Source organism: Cavia porcellus, unplaced genomic scaffold, assembly GCF_034190915.1.
Source record: "Cavia porcellus strain 051 isolate PalLab524CR breed Dunkin Hartley unplaced genomic scaffold, mCavPor4.1 scaffold_2, whole genome shotgun sequence".
Taxonomy (NCBI): Eukaryota; Metazoa; Chordata; class Mammalia; order Rodentia; family Caviidae; genus Cavia; species Cavia porcellus.
This window is the reverse complement of record NW_026947485.1, coordinates 126,745,249-126,772,254: the sequence shown is the minus strand read 5'-3', so window position 1 is coordinate 126,772,254 and position 27,006 is coordinate 126,745,249. Positions and strand designations below refer to the sequence as shown.

At 47.7% G+C, this 27,006-nt stretch overlaps 1 protein-coding gene and 1 pseudogene across 4 annotated transcripts in view; both read right to left on the bottom strand.

The window, feature by feature from the left end:
* Positions 1-27,006, bottom strand: part of Adgrv1 (adhesion G protein-coupled receptor V1) — a 526,418-nt gene that overhangs the window by 56,076 nt on the left and 443,336 nt on the right. For all 4 annotated transcript variants that reach the window (XM_063245326.1, XM_063245328.1, XM_063245329.1 and 1 more), the window contains one exon: positions 2,192-2,349. In XM_063245326.1, coding sequence (XP_063101396.1) covers positions 2,192-2,349 — 158 coding nt within the window. The remainder of the gene's footprint in view (positions 1-2,191; positions 2,350-27,006) is intronic.
* On the bottom strand, positions 8,378-26,958 carry LOC111754427 (cyclin-dependent kinase 4-like; annotated as a pseudogene).

The window sequence follows — 27,006 nt, the reverse complement described above, 5'->3', positions numbered from 1 at the left end:
GTGACGATAGGGAAGAATGAATAGAAAAGCCTGGTCAGGAAGAAGGATGAGTAAAGACTACATCGGGGATGCCGCGATGGCTCATGGGTTGGCTATAGAGACGTTCATAGGCCTGTAAATTATCCAGGGTGGGCTTGAACTTGTGACCCTCCTGCCCTAGCCTCCCAGTGCTGGGGTTGCAGGTATGTACTGGCCCATCTCCAGTGACAGCACGCAACACTGGTGCTGACATATGACTGTTTTAGGGAAGAGAAAAACAGTCTTTCCTTCCAAAAAAAGAGCACCCATTTTAACAGGATGAATCTCAAGTTGAATGAAAACATAACTTCTGGATAAATTCTGTGTCCCACGAAAAAACAGGATTGCTACACTGAATCTTCTTTATTGAAGAAGTCTTTCTGATTTCTGACACAGGGCCTAGCTGTGTAGTTGTAGTTGGCTTTGAACTCATAATGTAGCCCAGGCTGGCCTCGAACTTGAGGGTCTTTCCTGCCTCAGTTTCCTGAATGACGGGAGGACAGAGAGGTGCCACTATCCCTGATTCTTTATTGAAAAACGTGAGAGTACTTATACCTTGCAGTAATACTTCTGCTTACCCAGTGATCATGTGCTAAGTGAGTGCAGAGATTGCTGCTGGCTAGATGTTACTCCCCTAAAACACCCACAAGCTGCACAAGACAATCTCTTTACCTCAGAATTTAAATTTTCTTTTTATTTTTTTTATCTCCCCTGACCCAGCTCAGGCACTGGGACGCTTTCCCTGTACTGGGTGACATCTGGTGAGTAACAATGGCTCTAGATGTGCTCTGGGGTTTACAGTCGGCCTCCTGCTGAGGCCCTGAGTGTGAGTAATTCCTCTGTGACCAGTATGCCCAGTTTCAGATCTCTAGAAGCTTAGGGAAGACAAGTGCTCAGTGGCCAGGAGTCATCCCTGGCCTTGCTACTGCCGGAGCTCTGAGGCTGCAGTTGCCCAGGGGGTTTGGCTGTTGGCTGTTATCCCTCATCCTGAGAATCCCTTCCTAGAGCCCCAGTCTCAACAACAAGACAGAACCGGATCCTGAAACTAGCTGAGGACCAGCAGAGGGAAGAAAGAAGGGCAGCGGATGTGGTGTGAGCAGGAGGCCCCAGGGAGGCCTGGTGACACTCTCCGGATGGCCTGGGGCGGCCAGGAGCCGATGTGGGACGCAGCCCTCAGAGCACAGGAGGCTTGCTTAGAATCCAAAAGCACAGGGAGCAGCCCCGAGCCTGTGAGTCATCTGCAGGGATTCACACCCCAAGGACAAAGCTGCCCTGGCAGTAACACCCACGGCCTGAGGATAGACGGCAGGAAGGACAGACAAGCAGCAAGGGTCTCTTGGCGGCTGCAGAGCTGACCACCCACCCCAAACACACTCTTCTCTTGTGAGACAGGGTCTTGCTATACAGCCCAGACTGGCCTGGCACTCACGATGATCTTCCTGCCTCAGCCTCTGGATGCTGAGATAATATGATTTGCCACTGTGCCCATTTTCCTTCCTTTTTTTTTGGTACCAGGGATCGAACTCATGACCTGGCACTCGCCTGGCAGGCGCTTGTACCGCTGAGCTAAAACCCCAGCCTCTCCCCTCCTTTTTCATTTCCAAAAGTAATTTCCGAAGCACAAAATGCCTGGATCTCATTTTCTCTGTGGCAGCTGGAGGGGCACATGGCTGCGTGGCTGTTGCCTGGTGTACCACCCCTCCCCTGAGCCCGAGGGGACAGCCTGCCTCTGCATCAGCCCTCTATCAGGTCTCCAGTCTCCACTGAAGGTGAGCACAGCCTAAGCGGCTGAGATAGGTGACACGTGGGACTCTGGTCCTGTGCTGTGTGGACACAGTGGTCATCCCAAAGCTCAGGGGCCCTGAGCACTCAGAATCGCTCATGTGCAAAAGCCCTGGGATCAGAGCTGTGCGGTACAGACTAATGCCAGGCAAGGGGACTGTGCCTGGCACGAGCTGGTACTGGACAGGGACAGTGGGCAGCGCAGGGACAGCAGCTGGCCGTGCCTACGCTGGTCCCCAGTGTGCCGGTTTCCTGGTGGTGTTGGGGCTGCCGCAGAGCTGCACTGGGCAGACTCATGATCTTCATCTGACTGGAGCCCAGGAGGCGGAGGCTTTTTAATTATTGGTTCCCAGCACGCAGATACCCACACACCCACTCCGGGGGAGCGTACCTGTGGCATTGGTCCGCCCTCTGAAGACATCATCGTAGGCCGCCCACTGTAGCTTCACCTGGTAGGCATGCACGAACACCACAAAGATCACCACCAGGCACGCCAGGGGTGCCAGGCCTGCCGAGAACAGCGCCGCATACACGTTCGGGATGCAGCACCTGCAAGACACCAGGGCAGAGCTCAGACAGCGTGGGGACAGGGCCACCCGCCACCTCCCTCCCTCCTTCCCCCCACTCCGGATCCTTCGGTCTCAGCTTCCCAAGTCTTGGGATTACAGCTGGCCACTATGCCTACCTTGGACAAACACTCTGAATTCAGAATACAGCCCTGCACCAATGCGGGCTTGCTCTCTATCCTGATGTTGGCAAAGTCAGTTTTTGGTTTGCTAAGTGAGCGCTTTGTCAAAGAGGCTGCGTGGTTCAGTCCACAGTGGTTTCTGTGCAGCATTCTGCTCTGGGGACACCCAGGGAACTTCAGGGAAGTTATGCTCCACTCAGAGTACAGAGTGCGGGAGTGCACTGTGTGCATCTGAGAGAAGTGGGGACCTGGGACAGGGATGTAGCTCAGGGCACAGTGCCTGCCTGGTAAGCGTGAGCTTGTGAGTTCAATTCCAGATACCAAAACAACAGCAACAAGGAAACACTGCCACGGCGGGCATGAGCAGCAAACCCCAAACCCCCACTGGCCTTTAGGATTCAGAGTGCTGTCTACAGCAGACGTGGGTGGATTCACTGGATTAATTCTCTACAGTGCCGAGTAAATTTCATTTAACCCATCATTTTAGACTGAAGTGACAAAGGTTTGCAGTCTTACAAACACACACACACACACACACACACACACGGACATGGGATCACAGCTCACAGCCCAGGACTAACGTTCCCCAGAACACGCTGGGATCACAGATTAGTCAGGCCCAGTTCATGCTGCAGATTAGCTGCTGGATCGTGGTGGGCTGGGGGCGCCCTAGGCCCTTTCTACTTTCTCCCTGGGCAACAGAGGTAAGCACAGGGCCATCAGGTTTTGTGATCACTGTGTCCTGCCAAGAGCGAGTCACCCCTGCATGGGCCTCTTCCAGTCTCTGGGCTCCTCAAGGTGAAGTGGACCGGGCTGAGGCCGCACTCTCACGGAGGGGCTGGGCCTGACTCTTTCCTCCTTCCTCACTTCTTACATTCTATCTCCCTTTGTCCTCCTTCCCTCTCTTCTACCATCTCTGCCTCTCTCTCTCTCATTCTGGATTTCTCTGCCTGGGATGAGCCAACCACAGGAAACACATGATGAAAGATTGTGTGACAGCAAGGAGCTAAGAACAACGCTTTCCTCTGTCCCGCTTTTCCTGCCCCTCTTCCCGGCCTACCCACCCCTGGGGAGCACATCTGAGGACACTCTCAGGGCGCACTCTGCCCCTCTGCCATCTTGGTTTCTGGCAGACGGGATGGCGGTGTGTCTTCCTCAGCTGCTCTCTTCCTCAAGGGTCTTCACCCTCTGCACCAGGAAGGCGACTGTCTATGGAGAAGCAGATGCATGACTGCATCTGCTATTCTTGGAGTTTAAAGAAACTGTAGGCCCTAACAACAACTCAGTATGCACATAAGTCTGTATTTTGGTTTCACTAAAATTACCAGGAAAATGGTCTTCTAGATATAATTGAAACTTTTTCCTCATAATGGAACGTTGTTCTTCATACAAAATCATTTACAAAAAAAAAAAAACACCTTAGAATTGAAGGCTGTTGATAGGATTGTCATTTTCTAAAAATGATGCTTGAGGCAGGTACCCTTCCTTACAAAGGACATACTTCCTGAAAATCCTAGGGCTACAGATTTTTTTGTTTTGTTTTTGTTTTTTGTCTTTTTCCTTTTTATCGGTACCAGGGATCGAACTCATGACTGCCTGCTTGCAAGGCAGGTGCTTATGCCACTGAGCTAAATCCCCAGCACCTAGGGCTACAGTTTTAATTTCAAGAAATCTTAATAGCAAGGAGGGTCTCTTCTATTTTCATAACTTCCTTTCTACTTCTAATATATAATATTTATAAGCCTAGGTTACAATAAAGCCCTGATGCTAGGCTTTGGAAAAAAAGACTCAAGAAAGCAAACATGTAACTTGCTTAGATTCTAAAATATAGGCAATTAGAGAAATCTTCATTCTCCCAGTCTGGGAAAATAGTGCCTTGATTTCACACTGAGACAGAGATACATTATTAAAGATCTCTGACCTGCTAAACACAGCCTTTGTGTGAACAAAACACACTTTACGAGATATTTCAAAGCATAATCCAACCTGCAAGGGCCTCCCAGAGTGATTTCTGCTTTTGGACTTTCCTTTGTATGACACAGAGCCCTTCCCTCTATGCTGTTCTGTGCACAGGAGGACCCATATCTTTCAGGGAAAGGCCCACGATTAAAACAAGGCAGATGCTAAGGGTCTCACAGCTATGATGCACTTCTGTGCTAATGACAGTGCTAATGTCGGCTAATTTCAACCACACCACCTGCAAATGATTACTTGATTTTTCTCATTTGAATGATGGATCCTCCGGTGACCAACCGGCCTAAACATTCTTAGGTGAATTCAGACGTAGATGAAGGACACACATAGATTTCACTGTCTTATTTTTTGCCTTGAAAAAAATGTCCTTGTGAGTTATATGGGGGACAATTACTGAACCTATCGTAACCTGCCACAGTGCCACGTTGTAGATCTGTGTGACTGTCCGACACCCACCTTCTCCCATGGTACCCCACAGAGACGGTCTCACCTCTCCACTGGAAGAGCTTTCTAGAACGTCTTAGAGAACAATCCCTGAAAGCAGAGCCCTAGCTCCCGACGCCCCCACTTCCTTACAAATAAAACCCAGAACGCTGCCTCTTGGCAGCAACCCCTCCCCCACCTGCTCCCTGCCCCTCACATAGCTGGCCAGGTGTGACTTCATCTGTGGCCTCACACTCAGTGACCTGCCTGATGTGCTACCTCTTGGGTCCAGCCACACTTGCAAAACACATCTGTAGATGAGTAGGGCCACAGGGCAAGCCAGGGAACCAAGCGCAAGCCACCACGCAGAACCCTGCCCAGGCCTTCCAACCCACAGCAAACAGGTGGCGTGGCCTACGCCACAGCAGTGTCCCTGAGTTACAGCTCCTACTCCTGACACCTTTACAGCTTTTCCTTTACAGCAAACAGGTGTTATTTTGATTTTCCGATCAATCTTATCTGACTGGGATTTCTACAGGTACATAATAACATTGATCAAAAATATTTAAAGGTACCTAGATAAATGAACTATATCCTATTTTTTGGGTGGGGGTACTTACCAATCAGTATTCCCTCCAGTCCAAAAAAGGACAAGTCCCTATCTGTCTCGGTTACTCTTTGCTCCTGGCTGGGACAAAATACCTAACACCCAACGTGAAGGAAGTAAAGATTTACTTAGCTCAGAGTTTGTGGAGGTTTCAGTCCATAATCAGCTGGCTCCAAGGCAGGGGGGCATGGCCCAGGGGCAACACTTTAAGATGGCAAAACACAGCAAAACCCCAGCCAGAGCAAGGAGGAGAGCAAGCCTCTTTTCCTCCTTCCTGTTGTAAGCAGACTACCCTTCCTGCAGGGGGCAGGGGGTGGTGGTGATGGTGGTGGTGGTGGTGGTGGTGGTGGGGGTGGTGTAGCACTCAAACCACCCCTGCCTTCCTGCATAGGCTGAGGATGTTTACAAGTGAGGCCCTGGGGAGTCTCTTATTAAACTTCTAACCTTCCCAAGTTGACACAATGTATCCACCGTTACACTATCCAAGTAACTGGAGGATCTCATGAATGTAACATGGGCGGGTAAGGAACTGTGAATAATATTTGAGGGTAGTTTCCGAACTAAGGCTAGGAACAAATTCTTGGAAAAACTGAATGTGAGAAATGAGCAGCACCAGGGCTGCGGAAGTAGCCGCTTAGTGTGCTGGCAGCTGCCCTCCCAGGGCGGGCCTGGCAGCCCCTGGAGGTGAGGAGAAGGCCATGTGGGTTCGCTTTCTCTAAAGGGCAAGGAGAGTATGTTCCTCACAATTCCCGGCTGCCCAGCCTCGCCATCCTGGCGCGGGACAGGCTGAGGCTGAGGGTTTTGCAATCACATGAGTAATTTTTGCTGTTCCCTTTTAAACCTTCACGGGTAATTTTTTTCCCTGTATTACGGACAGTCTGAGTGTTTCCAAACCTTGTCAACAGTCATCCCTTGCTCTATTTTTAGCCAGATGCAACAAGCAGATGCTGGTCATTACTTGTTTTCCTCCTTCCAAGCCTTCCTTGCAGCATTCCCAGTGTCCAAGGTCACTTTCTCATTTAATCAGCCTGTCACCTTCCCCTGCAGCCCCTTCCACTTTCTGAGAGGTCTTCATGTGCACATCCTAACTAGATTTTTATGAAAAGGCACGGGGTGTTTCAGCTTCTTCATTCCTGCATGAAGCCAGATTAGGACGCAGCTCAGAGCCAAGGTGTAGGGAGACACGGCAAATGCCTGGGCAGACGCCAGGAGCTCACTGTACCTGGAACTGTGATTCAAGCTCATTTAAAGAACCAGGTGACCCTGGCAGGCTGAAGAGTTGCAGAAAGCTGGTGGATGACTTCTGGGTTGGAGAGGTAAGGATAAAGGGACTCTGGAATGGAAACAGTAATACATGTTTGTTTCCGAGGTCTTCCTTGGAAAGCCATCTTCATGAGTCAACAGTGGCAGCTCCACCTTCTCTGGGCTGTGTCCCCTGAGCTTTCTGCAATGTCTCCAACAGGGCCTACACTTGTTGCTTCAGCCAACGGGGTCTGCTCCCCATGTTCAGTCCCCACAACCTGGGCGAGTAAAGTTGTAACTTCAGTCTTACTTGGAAAGTTCACGTGAGGCCTGACCCAGCAAGACTTTTGTATCACGCAGTGAAAATCGGTTTCCCTTTGGTGAACATGTATCCGCTCCTTGGTGCCTTAGTGAAGGATACAGATGTTACTTATTATGTGGATGGTTATCATTTATAAACAAAGTCAAAGCCAACACTTAGGACTTCAGTATTTCTTTGCATGTGTGCCCAACTTTGTTTCCAAAGATGACACTCTTATTTAACACACATATTTTATTCACCTGTGAATTTATATGCACATATTTTTATATATGTATGCATTCCTTAGTTCATCCAGAATAGAAGCAGCTTAGAGAAGCAGTTTAAACACACTTTTTCCTCTTCCTTTCCTTTCTTTTCATTTCTCTCTTTTGGTTTTGGGAGTTGAACTTGGGCCCCTCACACTGAGTTACATCCCAAACTCTTCTTTATTGTAAGACTGAGACTCAGTCACTAATTTGCCCAGGCTGGGCTTTAATTTGAGAGCATCCCGCCTCAGCTTCCTAGAATGCTGAGATTTCAGGCATGCTTGGAGACATTAACTTTTTTTTTTTTTTAAGAATCAATTTATAAAGACTCAGAGTAAAGGGGAAATGACGATTTGGGTTTAAACAGCTGCACTTACAACCTATAGTCCTTGTTCTGTCTTCTTGAAGTGAACACAGTGCAATTTTCATGGCAGGGGGAATCAACTGTATTCTGAAATGCATTTCCCTTTAAGTTGAAACTTTCAGCAAAAATATTATGAAGATTAAACTGCAGATAAACACAACAAAGTGAAATGGGCCATTAACCCGTGGACTGAGGGGTGGCAAAGGGAGACAAAGGCTGGTATTTTCCAAAGCTGTTTGCTGGGAAGCTAAGCCTATTCTAACTATTATAACCCCTGCCACTGCCGCCGCCGCCAGCACCCGGCATCATCAGCAATGTTCACTACACGCAGCTGTGGGCGCAATCCCTACGCACACTGTTACGCATAGATATAAAAACAGTAAGCAGGAAAAGTCACATAAACCATAAAACGTGGACCTGTGTCAACAGCCTCATTCACCTTTCCTGCCACCACCACAAACCTAAAATGACCAGATGCGAAGGTCACATGGGGCGCACGGGAAGTCTGAGGTTACTACTGCTGTACCTGCTCACATGGGAAGGCGTCCCACATGTCTGTACAGCTTGGGAAGGGGGACCCTGGGCCCTGCATGCACATGACAACTCTGTGATGGGCTCCCCACCACCCCAGCGTCTCTGGCTCGGGCCTCAGTCCAGCTCTGGCCGCTGTACTAAGCAAGCAGCTGAGTGGTCAGGAGCCTGAGCTCTGCAGTGGACACATGGCAGGGTGATGGGGGGGGGCGGTCGACGCCCAGCAACACGGGAAGAGACTGACAACGAAGGCAGGGAGCTGCAAGGGGTAGGAGGAAGCGTGATGTCACCACGCCCCCGACTCTGTGGTCTGAGTGCAGCCTCGGTTTCCAGGTGCCAATTTGGGGGCTTCTGAGGTCTAACTGCTTAGAGCACCTGCTGGATACCCGTGCCCACTTCCACCCCCTCACCCCTGAACTTGAAGCCATATGCAGCGTGGCAGCTTGCAAATGGGGTACGCATGGCTGCCTCCAAGACACCTCTCCCAAGATGCAGGGTCCCCTACCATGTCTGCCTGCCTCAGCTTCACCTGGGCCACAGGTAGTGTTGCTAACTCACCCTTGACACTGCCTCAGAGAGAAGCCAAGGACCAAACAGTGAGGACCAAGCTCACCTTTAAATTCCTGAAGTGCACGCTTATGCTTATGTTATCTGGGAAGACTAATGAAGGAACAATGTGGACACATCCATAGCTATGTTTCATCAAATCAAAAAGCACAGATACATATTTTAGTTCACTGAATACTAAGCTGCCTGCTATTCTTAAGCCGTCAGATACCCGAGTGTATTAAAACACCACCTTATCTCGAATGTGACTAGCTCTGGCTGAGTCAGAGCCAGTAAAAAGGCATAATGTATTGCAGATCATTACCAAGATGAATAACAGACTCCAAGTGTGAACAGGCTGGCCCCAGTCAATGAGAAAACTGCAAGTCACAATGCCCCAAGTGGATTTTTTTCCAAGAACTTCAAGCCGGAGCGAGCAGCCTGCTCCCTGCACAAGCTGACGCCATGGACTGCAAGAGCAGCCAGCTGGACCATGCCTGCCACCCTCACCTCCAGGTGGGTTCCGGGGAGCCTACTCTGCAGCATTTCATCAGGAGCAGGGCGAGCTGACCTGTTATTTTTGGCCACGTCCTAATGCTCTGTGTTCTCTCTAAAACAAGACTATCCGAAGGGGCTGGATAGTGTCCTGCCCTTACCTCCCTCTCCGGGGCCTCAGAACAGCGCTGGTGTTCCTCTGACTAATGAGACCTCGTCCTTGTGTCTGACGATGTGAAATGACAGGCATTTGTAATTCTATAACAACAGCCTGACAGAGGTAACCAGGAGATACAAGATGAGTGCTCAGCAGTATCTCCGAGTCATCTCTCCTTCTGTACCCTCTCCACTCAGATTTCACAGACACAGCTGCGGACCAGGAGCTCCAGCTATCACTGCCAGGAGAGCGGCTTCCAGCGAGGCCTGGCCTGCGTTCCTCACGCAGGACATGGTGGTTTCTGAGCTCAGGGTTATGTTCCAGGTGCAATGATTTGTCTCTTAGTTTTATCTGAAATTTTCTCCAGGGAAGCAATCTTTATTCTTCACGCTTTTAAACCGGTGACTTCAGTGAACCCAAAACATCAGGTAACAGCTTAGGGGAAACACGCTTATCTGACATCGGGTAGCATAAGTGTTATTTCCTTTTCCTGGAGAAGTGTGTGGCTTTGGAGGGAGCGTTCCCAAACATATTTATCACACACAACCTCGGGTAAGCTAGTATCACTGCTGTGGAAGTCTGCGGAGGAGCCTCAGAAAACTAAAGCCAGAGATTCCACTTGACCCAGCTATGCCCTTTCTAGGCATCCTCCCGCAAGGGTGAAAGACATCACCCCACAGCTCCATGCATAGCAGGGTTTGTAATAACTAAATCTCAGAAGTGTCTGTACGTCCCTCCACAGATGAATGGATAAAGAGCATGTACTTCAGTGCTGAATGGGCTAGGATGTGGCTACAGGGGATAAACTCGAGACATTTGTAATAAAATGGATACACCTGGAAAACAATGCTGAGTGAGATAAATCAGACACATGGCTTGAACACAGAATGGCTTGAGTCATGCAAAGTTCAAATAGCAAAATACAAGACTGATATAAACAAGCAGGGAGATAGATCTTTTGCAAATGGGATGGGGTCCAAGAAACCGCGGGTGAGGGGAGAAAGGAAGGAGGATGGGATATAAATGGATTTGAGAGGCTGGGGATATAGCTCAGCAGTTCAGCACCTGTCTAGTAAGCATGAGGTCCTGAATTCGATTCCTGATACAAAAAAAAAAAAAAAAGATGTGCACATAGCAAATAGCAAACATGATGAGTGTAATCACTGTACATTGCAAACATGAACTAAGCAATATACTAGAGATGATGACAATGATACGGAAATGGGGAAAGGGGTATCTAGAGACAGAGAAAGGGCAGGGGAGGAAGAAAAGAAGCAAGATGTGTTAAGTACAAGTACCCACTGTGGCCCACTCTGCTAATGATGGAGACATTTGAGAGGTTAACAGGAAATCCTCGCAGTAATGGTGATGATTCCTCAAAAGAGCAAAAATCACCTCGAAGCAGAATAACATGACTTCTTCTAATGGTTCACATTTTACAGAGAGTGGCCCCCTGGCACTGCTCACAGAAGTGAGGCCACAGTTCCTCTGGCTTATCCAACAGTATCCCCTTTGGGGGGACCAGCGTCATCCCTTCAACTTGTGCCCTGGACATGTGACAACTACAGCACATTGCAGCAACTGGCTTTCCTAAGTGAGGACTTGAAATCACTAAGAAATCACTCACCGGATTCAGCCCTCCCCTCTTTAAAATACCTTGCGCACTTCCCTGAATGACTTGCAACATTTTAATCAGAAAACCTGAGAAGAGCAGCATCATTCATCTGCTGAGAAAAGCAGGTCCGTGAGCAGGAGATAGGGTGCTAAGGCCATCATCCTGAGGCTGTCCTCTCAAGTTGGGGGTAGCAGAGTCACATCTCAACGCTGTGGCGGGTCCCCATTTTAATCCGAATACCCTGATTTTTTTAGGAAATTATTTGTGTGGACATCCTAACTGTGCATGTTTACGAGGGGGTGAGGTGATGCTTTGATGCAAACAGGCCGGTAGCTACCTTACACTTCACCCTGATTCTAAAGTGACTTTTGGAGTCTAAACTGGCTCACGACACTGCACCAACAGTGTGCATGTGTGACCACTTGTGTGGTAGCCATCCAGTGTGATCGCCACACAGCCTGTGGGCTGAAAGGTTCATCTTGTGAACCCTTTCGAGAAACATAAAATTCTGTTTCTACTGTTGTGGGATCAGCACGTGCTATTTACACAACACTGTATAATGGTCAGTGCGTGCTGTCTGTACCAAACCCCCTGTGGCGGGAGAGACACAGCCTTGGCTGCTCTTTGGCTTAGGCTTCCGGCTGCAGCTGTGCACTCTGCCACTGCCACTTGAGCTCCATGACCATCACCCAGCCCATCCAGAATGCTGGTTCCGCCTCCAGATGGCTGCATTCCAGGGCTTCCTACTGGAAGAAAGATCCCATACCACTGGCTGTCTCCAGCTTCCAGCCGTGAGTGGTGAGCTCCCCTCCGACCTGCTGTGAAGGTGACAGACACTCAGCAAACCGGTGCATTCGGAGCGAGACTGCTTGACTCTTGGGATGTCTGTTCAGCAGATGCACAGCCCCCTCTGCCTCCTCTGAGCTCCAGGGTGGCCTAACTCGGAGGGCCTTTGGGCTTCTGTGTCTACTCTCAACGTGCCTCAGCACTTCCACATGCGTGCACATGAGCAGGGCTGGGATTAGGGCGTTCCCTATCCACCTTCCCTGGCCTTGCTCTGGGCTGAGACAGTTGGGGCCAGGAGATTTCAGGAAGTGGGGCGACCCTGAGGTCACGGGGTGCATGAGTTCTCGAGAGAAGGCTGTTGTTATTGGAGAGCCAACTGACCTTGCCCCGCTGTCTCTGTTTCTTGGCCACTGTCCTGCTGCCCTGTGGTGATGCCACCAAGGAGTGACCTCAACAGGCCTGAGCTCCGCCGCTGGGACTCCAGTAGCCAAATAAACCTCTTTTTCACAAGACAGCTGTTTCAGTGACAGAAAGCTGCCCAAGAGGTGCTTTTGTCATTTACAATGGAAGAATCCAAAAACTACTCTTCCAGGGACTCAGAAATCCCCAGCACACTCCAGATAACTATGGCCCGCCTGCAGTCCAACAGAACCCCAGACCTTTCCTCCTGTTCTCTAGCTCCTGCCTGTTGATCCTCCTCCCTGCTCAGAAGACATTCTGTACGCTACTTCTCTCAGGTCCACGATTTCTCAGGTGAGTACCTGAATTTCTATGCCTAACACATTTCACCTAAGGTGACATCCTCTGGGTCTGTCCACACTGTGGTAAATGACAGGATGGCGTCCTTTCGTAGGGTTGTGTCATCTTCTCTTTTCTTACTCATTCACCCACGGCCGAATATTTAGGTTGATTCCAGTGCTACTGTCCTGAACATGTAGCAGCGGATGAAGATGCATGGATGTCTCTTCTCCTTATGGTTCTGTTTTCCTTGGAGCCGCGCTAGATGTAATGCGCTTGCGTGATCACCTGGTTGCCAATTGTGATTTTCTAAGGAAACTCCACACAGATAATGCCTGGGCTAACTTGCATCTCATCTTGACCAGCAGTGTAAGAGTTTCTTTTCTCTGCAGCTGACTGAGGGGGTGCTATCACGCATTGCTTCTGACTTGCATTTCCCTCATAATTACCGACACCGAACATCTCTTCTTAAGTGCTATTTGTATATTTCCTTTTGGGAATTTCTATTTGGGTTTTTTGCCCCTTTTAGAATCAGATGATTTGGTTTTTTAAGATACTAATTAGCTAGAGTTCCTTACCTATTGTGGATATCAATCTCTTGCCAGATATATAATCTGCAAATGTTTCTTCCCATTTCATAGGATGTCTCCACTCTCTTCTAATTATTTCCTATATTGTGCAGAGGCTTTTAGTTTGGTTTTTTTTTTTTTTTTTGGTCTTTTTCCTTTTTGGTACTGGGGATCGAACTCACGACTGCCTGCTTGCAAGGCAGGCGCTTATGCCACTGAGCTAAATCCCCAGCCCCGAGGCTTTTAGTTTGAAGTGATTCCATTTGTCTATTTTTGCTTTTGTTGCTTGTGCATCTTAGGACTATGCTGAAAATCCTTGCTCAGACCCACATCACGAAGCATCTCCCCTAGGTTCTCTTCTAGCAGTTCTGAAGTTTAGGTCTTACATTTTGGGCTTTTTCTATTCATCATTTACGTGATAGGAGGCAGAGGTCTACTTCCATCTTTCTGCATGTGGAGACTCCACTGCCCAGCACCGCTTACAGAATCTTTTACCCTCTCCTGGGCATGTGTTCCGAGCCTTGGTCAGAAAGCTTCTGGCTGTGAAAGTGCGGGATTCTTTCTGGTGCTCTGCTCCATTCCGTAGGCCTGTGTGTCTGTTTCACGCCAAGCCATGCCGCCGTGACTGTCATGCCCAGAGGTGCATGGTGAAGCCAGGGAGTGTGATGTCTCAGCTCTGCTCTCTTTATAACACTGCTTTGGTTCTTGGGGGTCTTGTGTGATTCCAAATTTTATGACTCTGTTTCCATTTTTGTGAATAATGCCACTCACCTTTCAACAGGCTCCACACTGATTCTGTAGATTGTCTGAACATAATAGTATGGACACTTTAACAATATTAATTCCTGTAATCCACACACAGGTTTTTTCCATTTATTTGTGCTTTTCATCAGTGTCTCACTGAACAAATATTTAAGGATGTTAGTGTATGCTGAGGAGCCAGACAGCAAAAACACAATTTAAGTTATTTAAACACACGTAATATGCTCAAATTAGTTAACTTCTAGAGTTGATTCCTGATGCTACTATAACTCACTTTATTTTCTTTATACATCCTGAAATGTTGTGGGTATGACTGGAAATTTAAGAAATGTGAAGGGTGTAGGCATAATTCTTTCCTTGAGATCTTGGAGCAAGGAAATAAAATGTTACTGGATGGAAACATAAAATCCCACCATATACTGCCAATATGTGAAGGATATCTACTAACTGGTTTTAAAAAGAGAAAGAACTACAAGTCAAAATACCTGGGGAAAATCTGAGGTAGATGTCAGGGATTAGTTTCAGAAAGGGAAAGTAAAACTGGAAGGAGACAGAGGAGAAATTCTGCCCACTTGCTGGGAAATTCCCAGGGTTGAGAAATGGCACACGTCATCTTCTTGGAAACTCTGAAATCATAAGGTTTGGATTGCAAATAGAAGTAAGACGTTAGAAGTTCCAAGCTGGACAGCAGGTACAGAGACAGATATCAGGTGATCTTTATGATGTATGGAAAGAAGTTTCTAAAAGAAGATGATTTTGCAGCTGGGTTCTAATGTTAAGCAGGAAGCTAGACTGCAAGGGTCAGTCCCAGGCACAGCACTTACTGCCTTAGTGTTTTGGGTCAGTGTTTAGCTTCTCCAAACTGCAGTTTTCCAAAAAAGTAAAACAGGGCAAATAACAGCATCTACCATACAGGAGGATACTGAGAATCAAATGCATCCATTCAGGTAAGGACTCGGATCAGAGCAAAGGAAAGATACATATGATTTTTATTATCATCTGCGACTAAGCCTGACTTCGCTCCTTTGTACTTAGACTTAGGATATGCGTCTAAAGCAAAGGAGAGCGAGGTGCAGACCCATCATCCCTGTGCCGGGAACAATACCCAACAGTGCGAGTTCACTGAGTGAAAAGACAAATCTAAGCCGGCAGTCAGGGCAGACTCCTTGGAAGAGGGGTGGAAACCAGTTTAGTCATTCCTGATTTCTTACCAGCCAGCTTAACATGACTCAGTCATGCAAATACGATTCTCTGCCTGTGTCTGCAACACTTCTCGGTGAGGGAAAGGAGGAAAGATTTTCCCTTTGATGCTTTTCCCGAGGATTCATTTGTGCTTCTGCAAAACCAGTGCTAAAACCTGGTTCTGACCTCAAAGCCAAGGGAGCTATGGGTCTTTCAGAGGGCAGCAGCTGATGCCCAGGGATCCCAATGTCCCTGGTTTCTGGCAGAGGAGCAGCCAGGTCAGGGCTTCCTGGGGATATGAGCTGAAGGCTGTCAACACCACCACTTAAAGGACAAAGGCAAAGGTGGTGGAGGGAAAGGCTATTCCCAGAGGGCTCTGTTTCTGGTTGGAACCGGAATGAGGGAGGATCTTGGGTGTAGACTGCAGGAAGCAGGCCCTGTGGATTTCCCCTTCCCTGAGCTGCACTGGAGAGATGACAGTACTTCCTCCTTACAGTAAAGTACAAACATTTCACGGAATCTGAGAACCACAAGGGGCGCTGCCCTGGTCGCCCTCTTGCTTTCTGAGTGGAGAAATGACATAGGGACCCCTGCCCAGCGCCCGGCTCCTGAGTTCCTGTCCGGCACTCTCCTGTGGCTCCAAAGCACACAAGGAGAGGCTGAAAAGTATGATGCACCCTTAGCTTTAACACAATCATTCCAGTAAGCGACACCTTGAGACCAGCATCCCTCCACCTGCTCTCCCTTGTCTCACACACACCTATGCCACTGTTCCGCTACTCTCAGAAGCAGCTCTGAAGTCCTCTCTGCGCCGTTAGCAGTGCTCTTGTGGCTGCCTCCACGTCCTGTACTGACTCCAAACCCTGAGCTTCCGTGGGCCAGTGGACAGAAGCCATGTGGTGCCAGGTCCCATGAATAAAGCATCGGATGAGGACACAGTGCCCTGTGCTCACAAGCCTGCCTTTCTGCGGATGGCTCCAGGCAGGAGCACTCGCCACCTTCCAGCCACACCTCACGAAGACACTCACAGAGGAGCACTTCCAGAACTGCTTCAGATAGCAACAGGAATGGGGGAAAGTATGCCCGAAGCAAAGGAGAGGATTCTGAGGGTGACGCATGGCTGTGTTTACTACGGTAAAGTTTTTTTAAAAATGTAAACATTCACTATTTGTTCGGAAGACACCTTGTAAGTCAGACTTGATGGGAAAACAACCTGAAATCTTTTCAGGGACCATATTTCTCCTTGAAGGAAGTGTCCCAAGTATTTTATTTTATTTTGTATACGAGTTTCTGGCGATCAGGAGAATACAGAATAAATCATGGCATAACACAGGGAATACACACATTTCTGAACACTTAATAGCAATGACCAGCACCTAAGCCCATACTTGCCTCTCTCGTGAAAGTTTTTAATGACACTTGAAACATAAAAATTCCAACAAAATGATGCATTTCACCCATAGAGACATAGCAAAGGGCAATGGACCCAAACCTACACAACATCTGGCTTCAGATTATCATATGCGACTTATTATCATCTGCAACTAAGCCTGACTTCGCTCCTTTGTACTTAGACTTGGGATATGCGTCTAAAGCAAAGGAGGGCGAGATGCAGACCCATCATCCCTGTGCTGGAAACAGTACCGAACAGTGCGAGTTCACTGAGTGAAAAGACAAATCTAAGCCGGCAGTCAGGGCAGACTCCTTGGAAGAGGGGTGGAAACCAGTTTAGTTGGACAATATCTTATCATAGGGAATTTATTTTTGTCACACAGATGTCCCTATTATTTCCAAGTCCTGTGGTTTTAACAACAGGATTTGGAGCACTGAAGTGAATGGGAACAGCAGAGTGAGGTTAATTTTTGAACATATTCATCAATGTATGAGAAAACTCCAAATAGTCTAAGCCCTGCTTTAAAGAACTAAAGGCTGTCTCCTTAGGAACTCTTCTCATTTGAGAGAGGATCAGGGACTTATATTTGGTAAAGCTTTTGGCTGAAGTACTAAACTTCTCGATTGTAGCCATCCTTCGTAATTGCAGAGTTAATGTCTTCAAAAACTTTATTTGACCATGTTGCACTAATTTGTCATTGTTCTTCATTTTTCTGTCTTTAAGTATAAGTGGCCTGTGCTACAAAAACGCCTGTTTAAAACTTGCAATGTTAGATGCAAGCTAACCGGAAGCCAGGTCCTTTTAAGTAATTTTAGGCCTCGGGTTCTCCCTCAGAGTGGGGGTCTTCAAGGCTCCTGCAGACCCTGTCACCTAGGCGTGCGGGGAGGACTCAGGAGGAGTTGACTCCTCTACATTTGCCAGTTGCTGAGGGCCCCCTGCCTGCCGTGGTCCAGAGCAGAGCTGCCCTCTCTGGACCTCCACCGTCTGGGGCACTAAGGTGAAGACAAGAGACAGCAGCACGGTTTCCAAGTGATGCCAAGGGAGAAAAGTGCCTGTAACCACAGACTCTGAATCCAGAGGCAGCCTGGAGGCCTGGCACCGCTTGCACAGTTGCGGGGCTGGAGGTGACAGTAACTCTCAGCCCCAGCAGCCTCGTGTGCAAAAGCTGAACAGATTTTTATCTTTTTCTCCTGAGTGCATTTGAGGTAGAAATGAGGTGGTTGAGGGACAGGGCCTGGCCCAGGGCCTGGCATGCAGGGCAGCTCAAGAAAGGGCAAAGCCAACCAACAACTGCCCATGCGCTGCACTCACATTCTGCTTCCCATGTTATCCCGACGCGCGCTTCGTGGTATTTATTTTGCAACAGCAAGCATAATCCCTGCTCGCTTGAACCTGGGCAACCCCAGGGCCTCCTCTCTGGGTGGCAGAGCTGTCACTGCCACAGTGGCGCTGCAGCCTGTGTACCCTGAAAGCATTTCTAGGGCATCGGAGGCAGCGCTGCTCCAGAGTGACTGGGTTCGGATGTCTGGAGGCCCGAGGTGGCGGGATTAGAGGGCAACTGGTGGTTAAACCACCAGGTCTCTGGCACTCCACCTGCTGAAGGGGCTCCTCCCGCGGCACTGTGGTGGGGCTGCCGCAGCTCCCCGCTTCCTGGTGCACCCCACTTCGCCTGCAGCAACCAAACGCTGGGCCTTCTTTATGCTTCTTCACTATTCCTGCAAACTACGGCAGCTTAACTCGCACTCCTGGAAAGGTGTGAGGCCGTTCATAAAGACACACTGCACACGAGAACAAGTAAAGAATGAGAGAAATGAGGTGTAGAAAAAATTAATTGAGACGCAACCGAAATGCTGTTTGCTAAAAAGGGGCCAAACAGCCATCCCGGTTTGTTCTCCTTAGCAGCACATTCAGATACTCTCTTCCTGCTCTCTCTCTGCAGTTGTACAGAAGCATAGCTTTCCAGAGAAGCATAACTTGATCTTTTATTATTCTTACCCATCTGGGTTTTATTGTTTTTGTTTTTTTGGTTCTGGAGATCGAACTCAAGACCTCACGCTTCCCAGGCAGGTGCTTATGCCACTGAGCTAAATCCCTGGCCCTACCCCTCCGTTTTTGTTAGTGTATGTCGGTAACGCATTGTTCTTCTTGGCAAGTGATACATGTATACCTAAGGCATTGTGATCATTTCTCCCTCCAGACCTTCTCTGTCCCCAGATCCCATCTCCACAAGGAGGACGGTGATGTGAAAGGGAATCGAGGGGAAACCTGCTCCTCTAACACCCCGATCCCAGCCAGTCTCGGGGGAGCCACATGTCCTTTCCAGACAGCAGCAAGGAAAGGGCGAAGCCCAGGCAATTTCTCAACTGCGCTTCCTGCTGCTTCAGGAATCATCTGTGCTCTGCAGAAGGGAAGCAGGGCTTCAGATTTTCAGGAAGACAGTATAACTGTGATTAATATGTTCCTCTGGGGCCACACAACTTCCAAGGCCAAGGACTTGTGTATGTGGCTTGATGTTGGGAGGTGGGGGCAGGACCCCAACATAAATACAGAAGCAACACAGAGGTCTGCGTGGTCCAAAGACCCCAGGGTTGGTCATGTACTAGTTTTAGAAAAGGGGTCAGAGGGAAAGAAACATCACTTTGTGGGCCCTGGGACCCTGCCTGTGAACAGGACCTGAGCAAAGCCTAGGAGAGTCAGGAGGACCCGGGCTACACCAGGAAGGGGACTGCTAGCAAGCCAGGCTCTTCCCTGTGACAAGGACAAGGTAGGAATCACACATCAAAGCGGAGTGGGGGTCGCCAAGGAAGGGGAGCGAGGTCACAGGACTCAGCACCTCTGAAAAATTCCACTCTGCTTCCTTAGTGATCAGAAGCCCAGGAGTCCAGGAAGCACAAGGCCACGATCAAAGCTAAATGGAAGGATACTGGTGAAGCCACAGTTCTGGGGTTAGAAGAGGCCTTTGGGGATGCAGTGTCTTTTTCATCTTTTCATTCTAAGTTTGTTCTTTATGGATAAGTGGGAGTCCATCCCAAATATAATGAGATCCTCAGGATGCCAGGTCTAGGAGCAGGGAGGTCCGCAGCTGTGCTCAGCTTGAGATGCTGGAGTCTTTCTTCCTTCAGTGCTGTCAGCAGAATGAGGCAGAAAACACTACAGCCCATTCAACACGTGCTGCTATAATGCGATTTTGGAAAGCTGGATTCTAGACTGCGTCTTTTTTAGGAGAAAGGTTCGAGACGATATGCTCTTGAGCACGAGGTAAAAATCAGCCCTCTTACTCTTTGCAGTCCCCTGCTTTCAATCCTTGTACAAACTCAGTGCAGAGACATCGATGTTATCATTTATATTTGCATAGGTTTTGAAGTAGGGCGCTGCCTCTGGCCTGCCTTGAGATTAATTTATTTATTTAGAACTGTGAATCTAACTCAGGACCTTGAGTTTGCCAAGCAGAAGCTGTGCCACTTGAGATTAACTTTTAAACAAAGAAAAGAAAAAAAGAAAAAGAAGAGCTCAAGTAGGTGTGGTGGCTCATGCCTGACATCCCAGCATGTGGGAGGCTGAAGCAGAAGATTGCCATGAGTTTGAGGCCCACCTAGGATACATAATGAGCTTAAGGACAGCCTGAATTAGTACAACCTTGTCTCAAAACAAGCAAATGAAAAGAAAAAGTTAATGAGTTTGTGGTATAGTTTGGGTGTAAATATTATTAAATAAAATAGTACTGAGTTACCAGTCTACCCTTTATGGGTAGGTAAAATGTTGAGGATTAACATGGGGGTGTTGGGGAGCACCTGTAGTGCCAGCTACTCAAGAGGCTGAAGCAGCAGGATCTCTTGAGCCTGGATAACAGTGAGTCTTTACCTCAAAAATAACAATGAAAAGCAAAAACCCCAAACAACTATATACACACACACACCCTCGCCACTAATAAAATGATGATTTGGATAGCCTCCCATCTTTTATATGAAGGAATTTGTTAGGCATCCACCATGAGACCAGTCACTAATAGACTCACACTGAGGTTCTTATTGCAGAGAAGCTCACAGACTCTACACAAAAGGAAGCTGAATGTCACTTCCATAGGCTGAGCATGTGGAAAACTCTCGCACAGTCAGCATAGCCCACCGCCAACAAGTCAGGGTTGCCATTTGTGGGTGCCATATGGATTTGGGATTCAACATCTCTGCACACAGTCTCTGACTCGTGATCCGTGAGGTGCACGCTATTTTCTCTACTCCTCGAGTGAGTATTTACTGTGCACCCATTTCAGCCAGACACCAATCAAGGCTTCAGGGTTAGAGCAGTGAAAACCACAGAGACAAAAATTCTCTCTGCCTGGAGCCCTCATTCTAGGAGACTCGACTTTTTCTTAATTCTTATCAATCTGACCTTGCCTTGATCTAAGAAGGACTTTAAAGCACAAAATTTCTGCTTAGCCCACAGCTAGAACAGTGACATGAATAGATACCTGAGACATAGAAAACAGGAAAAGGATACAAATAAATTAAACACACTATATCCGGAGATGCATCACTGATGCAATGACAGGAAATAAAACAGGAGAAAGACATGAGGAAGTGCCGGGAGAGGCCAATTCCATGTGAGAGGGTGGAGAGCTCCATAATCCTCTATGTGCAAGCCCTGCTGAGATTTGAGATTTCTCTACAGCTGATCAGTGAGCCATACCTGAGATGTGGCTTTGTAAAACAATTTCTATTCTTATTAGTCCATGTTTGCAGTACACAATGATCTCATTCCTTGTGTGGAGCTGGTGCATGGATACGCCTCTCACTTCTTATGTTCCTTCCCTCCTGCATCTCTGGCTTCCCATGGCATCTGCAAATGGTCTATCTGCCTCTCTGCTCTTATCTATCTTTTATTTTGCTCTTTGCTTATCCTTAGAGTTTCTTCTGCAAGCAAAACCATGGGGGTATTTCAGGCTGTGTGTCTGATTTACCGCACTGGGCATCAAGGTCTCGGTGTGCCATAAGGAAAGGTCAATGAGTCATCTGTGTGGATGTCTCTGTCTGAACCCCAAGGGAAGACCTAACAAAACATTACAGTGGCCTTCTTATGATGTGCTGTGCTCCCACTGCTGCACTGGCAGGACAGGACCTGAACCTGCCTTACCAGTAGGGGAACAGACCTAAGTGAGGTCCGGAAGACAGGGAGGACACCCACTTCTAAGTCAGCGTGCTACTTGCATCAGAGAATGGCAGCACGGCATTGCTGGTGGGTGTGGAGGTTTTATGAGCTTTTTCCAAATCCCACAGTGCATGTTTTACATGCTGGTCTTTCCCCAGAGCACTCTCTTCAAAATAACCTATCCACATCAGAGATTTGAGCTTTAAACTTTTCTAAAGTTGACACCTTTGTTCCATGTGAATCCCCCTCATCTGATTATAGTTATACCTTAAATCCTAGTATTTTCCTAAATGCCAAGCGACAAAATGAATGGTGACATTGTTACAATTCTGAATTAATCTTTATGATGATAAGTAGCCATGTGTGGTCTTTCAGGAGTAATATACATGTATTTATTTAATATTTATCCCAAATGTGCTTCCTAAACCTAATGGCAAACAGAAACACTGAAATGATACCCACAATTTGAAGGCAGATTTGTTTTACGTCAGTGGGCACTGACAGGGAATGAACTGTCCCTCAAAATGTCACGCCTGAAGATCCAAGGAGGGAGGTTTTTATAGAGTTGAAAGGGGAAGTACAGAGGCAGAGTATATGGCTGCTATTGATTGGTTCTTACAATACGCATCACAGTGACCAGCTGTTTCTAGGAGACAGCAGTAACAGGAACTATAACAGGAACTGTAACCTGGGCAACTAAGAAACTGAAGTGTACTGGCTGGGTGGAGGAGGCTACACAAGGAGACCACTATGTGCAAAGTATAAAAAGAAGACTTTTGAAAATGCTGAACAAATTTGCTGGAGTCCTGTGTGTGAAAAGCCCCCTTAGCTTAGACTTCTTATTCTTCAAAGGAACAGAGAAAACACAGACCATGACAGGATGGATTTAAACAGTAATTGGCCCTTCAAATCTATGACAAACACATGGAAATGCAAGAGTTGGAGGGAAATTGAAATCCTTAAGTCTTCCACTTCCTAAACAGCCAGCCTTTTCCACTGTGGTCATATACATTATGTCATCATCAGCTTAAAAGTCATTCTGACATAAACAGAGCACAGAAATTAATTATGCAAGTCCATAGTTGCTAATATTGTATGCACAGCAAACCTATTTTCTATTTTATATACACTAAAAAAACCCTTAAAACATCTTTTAAATGTCAGCTTATGACTTCTTCCAACTCAATCTGCCTTCTAAATTCTTCTTTCCCAAATTTTATAATAGTTTGGTAAAGGGAAATGTAGTGTGTTATGTGCTTCTGAGAGGCTAGTTAGTTGATGATTGCTTAACTAGTACTTACTCTTTTTTTTTTTTTTGTCTTTTTCGTTTTTATCGGTACCAGGGATCAAACTCATGATTGCCTGCTTGCAAGGCAGGCGCTTATGCCACTGAGCTAAATCCCCAGCCCCAACTAGTACTTACTCTTAAAGTGACTGCTAACCCAGTGTTGTGTTATGTAAACTCTGTGGTGAAGGAGACAGGATCAAGAGTTTATCCAGAAATTATTTTTAAATCTTTACATCATACTTCTCCATAAAGTATATTTTGCTAATGGATAATGGTAAACTGATTCAGCTCATTTGTCTTGGTCTAGTATCACTTTTTAAGGGACAGCTGCAGGAATCGTAAGTGTGGGATACAGTGTGTAGCCATGGTGACAAGCCCAGATTTTTGAATAACTGGGTTACAACTCGGTTAGAACCCAGGGGCCATCGTTCCCATGTGGGTGCCCCCAATGAATGATAGTGTAGAGCAATATTAAATGGTGTAGAGTAATATTAAATGATTCACCTGGTAGTGTTGGCTAATAATGGATGAGGCAAAAACTGTCACTTTTTATGATTAGCATCTATCTAAATCTTTTTACAGGAGTACATATATCTTATTAAAGTGGAAGGGAAGGCTTAGTGAAGACCCTAAGATATCAGGTACCAGAGAAAGCTGGACAAGAAAAAACAATGTAGACTGGTGAAACTACATCAATCTTCACATGTTAAAGGCATTAAAGAGCAAAAGAGAATGAACCAGAGATTACCAAAAGGAGGCTTTTTAAATATGTGTCTTTGTGAGACAGAGTGAGAGAGACTGGAATGACAGTCATGCCGAGTGGAGCTGAATGCCCCCTCTGGGTTTGGGGCACGCTTATGAAGCATTCTGGGACTGACTGCCACTTGGAAAACCCCCACTTGAAAGGTGGGAGACCAGCTGTTAACTCCAGCAGCAGGCCAGAAGTGGTGCTAGGCTGAACAAACCCACACTTAAGTTCACTGGTCAAAGTGTGGGCCAGATGTTTCTGGCACATTCCCAAGAGACAGCTGGGACATGGTTCCAGCTGCTGGCCCACAGGGTCTCCTAGAAGAGAGGGTGACTCCACTGGGCCTGCAGGTGTTTGTGGTTTGCTCGTTATTTTGCAAATAAAAAGCCATCTCCAGAGGATGCAAGCCAGCTCAGGAGAGCAACAATGAGGGTTTCTCCCGTCCTCTTTCTTGTATTCCAGCCCTGGGAGCCAGGAATAGACAGCTGAGTGGGACTGAAAGCACTGTGTACTCCTTACACCTACGGAGCACCACACTGCTGCTAGGATAGCAGCTGTAGACCAGTGAAGTCAGCAACTGACAGCTCCCTGGGACTGGACTGCGAACTATGAAATCAACATTCTCTGTGACTTAAAGTAGCCACAGACTTCCTATTTTCAAAGAGTGAGTGGGAATTTCACGAGGTGCGCCAAGATTTTTACCTAGTGGCAGAAGACTCAAATGATAAAGAAACCATGATCAGCAAAATAATATGGCTTTATGATTAGATTTCACCAATCCTAACAATCTGTAGCGTACAGACAGAAAGAAATAGTGATTGCGATGGCAGTCGGTCAGGATAAATTGCCACCTTTATCAGATCAGCTTACGTGAGAGATTCCATTATTTGGTTCTGTGTAACTAAATCTGTTAGCTGATGTTCTACACAGAGTTCCAAGGCTTACAAAGCCCACACACCTCGTCTGCTTCCAGACAACCAGGAATTTAGATGGAGGAGGGAACTAGTTGTTAAGGAAGGAGCTCTTGATTTTAGGCGGAGGAAATGCAGCCCCAGTGCAGGTCTTCCAGTGCTCTCTGGCATCCTATTTACTGGATCACAGGGATGGAAGTGGCACGAATAAAGTCGAAGCTGGGTTTTTCTAACACCAAATGATATGAGCTTTGATTTGGCCGCAGACGTTCTGATACTTTGGTTTTCTGACCCTGATCTCCGTGGGATCCTTGCTGTGTCCTTATAGACTCTCTCTCTCTACGGATGCCCTGTGGGTGAGTTTCTTTGATTTCACGCGGGTAAGTTTATTTCTCTGCTTACAGCGTTTTCCAACTTACTGTGTATGTGTCTAGCATTCACTGGTAAACCTGGCCAGGTGGGCAGTACTCCAGTCATAGGAAGGTTAACAGTCACACTCGTGAGCTACCAACAAGCTGGCAGAGTATGTCCTGGCCTTCAGGACCACCCAGACTCACCCAAACTCACCCAGATTCAAACCCTTCTCCTTCCAAACTATCCAGCAAAACACTTCCCCCCTTTGAATGCCGGACTATAGCAGTCTTCTCCAACTGCAGCCTCCAACACCGATCCTTCCCTCTTCTGAGTTTCTGTAGAAACAGACAATTTACTGATATGCTCTGATTACCCACAGCTTTTGCATCTCATTGTCCCAAAGAAACAAGGTTTTCAAAAAACCCCAAGCTTGTAGCCCTGTTTCTGTAATGTGCTCAGGGCTACGCATAGTAAAGCATACTCAGCATGATAAAGAGTCAAGAAACCAAAGACATCTGTCCTTTTATCTTTAAAGTACGGCCAGTCTGCACTTATAGGACATTTCAAAAGGCAAAGTCAATTAATTTTCATTTGGAAATGTTGAGTAACAATATCAAAGGTGGTGCAGTTCTGGTGTGAGTAGAGGGCCTGCCGCTTTTTGGACAGCCTCACTTACTTAACCTTAGACCAAAGAGACCTTAGCCTATGATTTAGATCAAAAGTGTCAGCTCAGATTCTCAGGTATACGGATGGTGCTTGGCCGTGGGCACCACGCACCCTGCGAAGAGCAGACTTATTTTCACCATGCCGCTTTTGCACTGGGGCCAGGAGGTCCTGGACTAAAACTGTGAACTGAAATAAACTGCTCCTCCTTCAGCTGTGGGTGTCAGATATTTGTCCTGGTGCTGAGACAGTAACCCAGACAGATATGTTCTGGGACAGAAAGTCAGCCCTCCGGGCCACGGTGAGCTCAACACATGGTCTGAAAGCAGTCTCTAACTGAGTTTGGAGCAACGGCTATTTTTTGTGTGTGCGCCAGCGAGTTCTGATAACAGTTGTGTATCTACAGAAATGCATTCTAATGTAAATATCTTTTCATAACAATGTCTTTTTTTTTCTTTGTCTTGTTTTCCTGTATAAAAAAGGACCAGTGTGTGTGGGGGGGGAGAGATACACCCCTTAGCATTCAGAAAGGGGGCGTGATGAGAAGGAGACGCCTCAAAAGGAGATTGGGCAGGGAAGGTTATGAAGACAGCAAAATTTTCTCTGCAAAAAGCTGCAGGAGCACTGCAGAGATGGTGGCCAGCGCTCCTCTCAGTGGGGATCCTATCTGCTCAGTGTTCTGGGGCAACGGCAGCCACTCTGGGTCACCTTCTGCCTGCAGGGTTCGGAAGGCAGAGGTTCGCTGGTGTGGGTTAAGTGTCAGCATTTCTGGCAGGAGCTGTGTTCCAGACTCCGCCATTCCAGTACAGATGTCTGCCCCTCTGGGGGAAAAGGCTCCTGGAGCAAAGACGCCTCTTGAGGCCAGTCATCCTCTGGTGGCGGCTCAGTCAGGTCAAAGATTTTGCCCAACTGGTCAGTTTCAGCATAGTTTCCACAGAATAGAAGCTTTCGCCAAAACATCTTTGCAAAGACACAGCCACCCCTGCCCATGCCCACGGTGCCACCGGTAGCTGCCCGTTTGCCTGCCCACCCCTCGTCACCACAGTGCTCTCTGGTTTCAATGTTCTCTGAATGATGCAGGCAGCATAAAGAAAATCTAGGCTTCTTGGAAACTGGAGCATCAGACCCTCCATGGTTTCACCTGGAAAGCCTGCTGGAGGTGCCCTGTCCAGCTGCGTCCTGAAGTCTCGGCCCACAGGCTCAGATGCTAGGGTCCCCTTGATCTCCTGGTCAGTTGGGGAAGTGGCATAGGATCCATCAGTCGGACAACACTGGGATGCTTGAACACCCCCACATGCTTGGGGAGGCCACCTCACGTGCTGGGCACGACGGGCCGGACCACAGACAGGCCACAGGCCGGAGAGCACCCCTTACCCTGCCCTCACCACGCGACTGGCTCTGTAACTTCATCTTCCGTTTACCAGGTGGATTTGCTGAATACCTACTACAGATTTGCTG